The sequence below is a fragment of the Diospyros lotus genome, chromosome 9, assembly GCF_014633365.1.
Source record: "Diospyros lotus cultivar Yz01 chromosome 9, ASM1463336v1, whole genome shotgun sequence".
NCBI lineage: Eukaryota > Viridiplantae > Streptophyta > Magnoliopsida > Ericales > Ebenaceae > Diospyros > Diospyros lotus.
In genome coordinates this window covers 26,998,777-27,003,935 of record NC_068346.1, presented here as the reverse complement: position 1 = coordinate 27,003,935, position 5,159 = coordinate 26,998,777, and the positions used below count along the sequence as shown (strand labels likewise).

The window sequence follows — 5,159 nt, the reverse complement described above, 5'->3', positions numbered from 1 at the left end:
CTCAACCCTCTACTTAGGCTCAATCTTGACCCAGCACCAGCCTACAACGGCATCATTATAAGCCCCTCACGGTCGCCTCGAATCCCATCCTCATTAATGGTGGATCACATCCATATTAATGAGAGTCCCGTCGCTACTATGCTACAACCTAAGAACCTCCACCGGCGCCGGATAGTCAGTCTCATCACCTGCAAACGCACAACGCATGCATGCAGGATGACGTCTCCTCCTCCTATATCATCCAGCTCTTCTCAGATCCAAGGTATGTTCTGACCTCTGACCTACTCATACATTGTTTCTCCTTACTCTCTCACTCACTCGAGCGTTGAAGTGCTTGCAGGTACCAGCTGCACCCCAAACAAACCTGTCACCAGAGCCTATGCCCTTTTTGTGATCTTGCCTCTGATCGTCCTCTTTTGGTCAGGAAGGAACAGTGTTCTTGGCCAATGATTTTCTCATTCAAAGTTGTGGTAAATTCGTGCTGGACGAGAGTGATTCAGGCCTAATGATATAGGGCTTTTGTTCCTAGAGAAGAAGTGTAACAGCCCACCTTCTCGGGTATGTTATGCCTTAGGAAATTTGGTCTATATTTTTTTTTTTTTATCCCAAAATTCCCTAAGACCGTATCTAGTGCTAGATGAGATATCTATACTAGAAAATAAATACAAAGCGGAAGCTGAATCGAACCTGCTCATGAAAATGCATATAATAATAACTGGACATAGCATTTATTACAAGTTAATACATAAGCGTCTGATGATAAATAAAATCTACACAATTCTTAAACTATCCATATTACAACATATCATATACTCGTATCTTGTTGTCTCGCGACACTACTCATCATCAATCTCGGAATCATCTCTGCAAGTCCCGACTGGAACGTTGAATGTTCCAAGGGCGAACCCAAGTTAGATGATGAATCATCTAAGTAAGGGTACATAATGCAATGTCATGCGTGCATGCAATGTCTTACCTCGTAGGTGTCAACTGCACCCTCATACTGCCTACCATTTTAGCGACCACCTCTATCAAACCGGGGTGTATGGGTGCACCCTTGGTAAGGCAGCAGTGCCAGTTCTACTCCCCACGGCCTCATATGCGTGTGATCAACAATATCAATATGAATTTAAGCATTTCATAGTCATGTCATTGATGCAGTCTACGTGTTGGGTTCATATCATAGCATGCCAATATGATAAAAGCATTCTCAAAATTAAACGTTTATAACCATACTAAGTTCAAAGCGGTACACTTACAGTTAAGTTACCTCGAAAGACATGTCAGTCTCGAAATTCGTGTCGAGCGGCTACTTCTTGCCCTCAAAGACTCCTAGACATTAAATATTATTTTTAGAATATCACTTTACTATTTTTTTTTCATAATTTCCATAATTTCTCTTTATTTCTAAATCTTATTTCTTCCAAAATTGCATAAAAATTATCTAGTATTTCATAAAATCTAATTTATCTTTACTGATATCCCTTATAAAATATTTCTATCATTCTGGAATTTTCATGAAATTTTCCAACTTAAATTCCTATTTTTCCCTTATTTCCTAATAGCTAAATATATAATTATTACATAATAATTATCTAATCTTTCATTTTATTCAATTTCTCTTCACTAATATTTCTTAAATAATACTTCTAACATTCTCAAATTTTCTTGAAATTTTTTTTTAAATCTTATTTCTTTTTTATTTTTATAATAAAAAAATCTACTTAAATAATCAATAAACTTAGCATTTCCAGAAAATTCTTCACCAAATATATCATGAACATCCCAGATTTAATAAAAATTTTTGCAAAATTTTATCTCTTTTACTTATATTTTTCTTTTATTTCTTTTCTTTTCTTTTCTTTTTATTTCTTCTGGCAGGCGCGTGTGGACCACGCGCCTTCACATCAACCGCGGGCACGTGCGCCCACGCGCCCGACCCCCCTCCCTCACAGTCGTCTTCTCCGGCGGCCCTATCGCCGCCAGCGATGCCGCCGCTGCCCGAAGCTTCGAAAGAAGCCTCCTCCCCCCTTAAATCCGACCTCCTGAACCCGATTATGGCTTTAAATCTTTGAAAAAATAACAATAGGTACCTCGATTTTTCGTTTGAAGGCTCGGCTCCGGCGAAATCGTGATTTTCCGGCGACGCTTGGATCTTCCTCCTCACTGCTCCGTTGGCCACCAAATGCTCCAGAAATGTCGCCCACAAAGCAAGGACTAAAACCCCGCTCTTAAATCTCTCAAACACTCTCCCAATCGACCGATTTAAGCCTCAAAATTTTCTGATAAGAGGCTTTGTTCGACCTTGGCTATTTATAGCCAATACTTCGCCGCGGGACGTCCCATCGAGGCACCCACGTGCCCTAGAGCCATACCCGAAGTCCTTGCAGCATTAAACCCCCCCTCTTGCCCTGAAAATCGATTGCAGGCGCGGCCATGCTTTGGCCGCGCGCTGCTATGCAAAATCCGGATTTTTCAAATTTTTTTTTTTTATATCATATATACATACGAACTTACATACATACATACTAATTTATATATACACTAAATTATATATATAACAGGCTATACATACTAAATATATATATATAGCAAAAATCCTATTTAAACACTAAATAAAATAACTTATACTTGTTACCTATTTATACATACTTATATTTACATACATACTTATACATAATTTCTGGCATAAGCATACTTAAATAGATTAATTCCATATCTCATAATCATAATTTAATAAATAAGCATAACTTAGTTAAATTAAAATTAATTTTTTTTTACAATGACTTAGGGTATTACATTCTCCCCTCCTTACAAAAATTTTGTCCTCGAAATTTGATTATTCACTCATTCTAACTATAGGATCTTCGAACAGATATGGATAATTGAGCCTCATGTCTTCCTCTCGCTCCCAAGTTATTTCTTCACTCACGGGGTTTCTCCACAAAACTTGTACCAGGGGAATTGACTTATTCCTTAGAACTTGATCCCTACGATCCATAATGTTTACTGGTTTCTCCACGTACGAAAGATTTTCTTGAATCTCGATAGCCTCAGCTGGCATTACCTGGGAGGGATCTGGCTCGTGCTTACAGAGTTGCGATACATGAAACATGTCGTGGAGGTTTGACAGGGCCATAGGTAGTGCAAGTCGATATGCGACTGGTCCAATTCTTTCTACTACATCATATGGTCCTATACACCGGGGGCTTAGCTTGCCCTTCTTTTTGCTGCTTCTAGTCACCATTCTTAGTGGAGATATCTTTAGGTATACTTTGTTGCCTACTTGGAACTCCAATTTCCTTCTTCTTGTATCTGCGTAGGATTTCTGGCAATTCTGAGCTTCCTTAATTCTCTCTTGAATGATTTTTATCTTTTCTGTCGTTTTATGAACTATCTTGGGTCCCAAAATTTGACGTTCTCCTACCTCAGTCTAGCATATCAGAGATCTACATTTTTGTCCGTACAGGGCTTCATAGGGGGCCACCCCAATGCTGTTGTGGTAACTGTTATTGTAAGCGAATTCTACTAATGGCAAATGCTCCTCCCAGCTACTTGGAAAATCAATAGCACAAGCTCGCAGCATGTCTTCCAGGGTTTGAATAGTTCTTTTCGATTGGCCATCAGTCTGGGGGTGGTAGGCTGTACTTAGCCTAAGCTGAGTACCTAAACTTTCTTGCAAACTTCCCCAAAACCTAGAAGTGAACCTTGTGTCACGATCTGATACAATGCTTACAGGTACTCCGTGCAGCCTGACAATCTTGTTAAGATACTGCTTAGCTAACTTGCTGATTGGATGGTTTACTTTCATGGCCAAGAAATGAGCGGACTTAGACAATCTGTCAACTATCACCCAGATATCATCATTTCCTTTAGGACTTCTCGGTAACCCAGTCACGAAATCCATCGTAATGTGTTCCCATTTCCACTCCGGGATTTCTAATGGTTGCAAACTTCCACCCGGCTTCTGATGCTCGATCTTGATTCTCTGACACGTGTCGCATTGACTTACGTATCTTGCCATGCTTTTCTTCATTCCTGGCCACCAATACACAGCCCTCAAGTCTTGGTACATCTTGGTGGCGCCGGGGTGTATCGAATATCTAAATCGGTGAGCTTCTCCCAAAATTGCTTGCAGTAACTCCCTCACACGAGGTACATATATTCTACCTTGAAAACGAAGGATGTTTTCTCTTACCTCAAATTCTGGTTTCTTTGCTTGCCCATGTTCGTCCACCCACATCTTTATTCGAGAGTCTTCCGAGTAGGCTTGTCGTATCTGATCCATTAATTCTAGTTGCAGCGTGAGACTGGCTGCGTAGGCTGACTTTCCTCGAAAGACTACTCCTACCGTCATCAAGCTGAAAGCTTCAACTAGCTTCCATTCTGCCATCATTATTCCGGCCATACAGGGGGTTTCTTTCCTGCTTAGGGCATCTGCTACAACATTAGCTTTACCGGGATGGTATTGAATAGTACAGTCATAATCTTTTAACAGCTCCATCCATCTCCGTTGCCTCATGTTTAATTCTTTTTGCGAGAAGACGTATTATAGACTCTTGTGATCAGTAAAAATTTTGAACTTCTCGCCATATAAATAATGCCTCCAAATCTTTAAGGCAAACACCACTGCAGCCAACTCCAAATCGTGAGTCGGGTAGTTCCGCTCGTGGTTCTTGAGTTGTCGAGATCCATAGGCAATGACCCTACCATGCTGCATCAACACACACCCTAAACCGTTTCTCGAGGCGTCAGTGTAGACCATGAATCCTCTTGATCCATTTGGCATAGCTAGTACTGGAGCGGTTGTCAGCTTATCCTTAAATGTCTGAAAACTTTCTTCGCACCGCTCACTCCAGTCGAACTTCACCCCCTTCTAAGTTAACTTAGTGAGGGGTGTTGCAATCTTGGAAAACCCTTCCACGAACTTCCTATAGTAGCCGGCTAATCCCAAGAAGCTCTTGATTTCAGTAACTGACCGAGGTTGCTTCCAATTGAACACAGCTACTATCTTGGCTGGGTTGACCGATATTCCTTCGGCCGATATAACATGCCCCAAAAATGCCACCTAGTATAACCAAAATTCGCATTTCAAAAATTTGGCATATAATTTATGTTCTTGTAATGTTTGTAAGACCACACTCAAGTGCGTCTCGTGC

General features: G+C 40.6%; 1 protein-coding gene across 1 annotated transcript; it reads right to left on the bottom strand.

Moving 5' to 3' along the window:
• Positions 1-2,839: 2,839 nt before the first annotated feature.
• LOC127809328 (uncharacterized) lies at positions 2,840-3,247 on the bottom strand. The gene has a single exon (XM_052348092.1). It carries the CDS (start codon positions 3,245-3,247, stop codon positions 2,840-2,842), a length of 408 nt encoding a protein of 135 aa, XP_052204052.1.
• Positions 3,248-5,159: the final 1,912 nt, after the last annotated feature.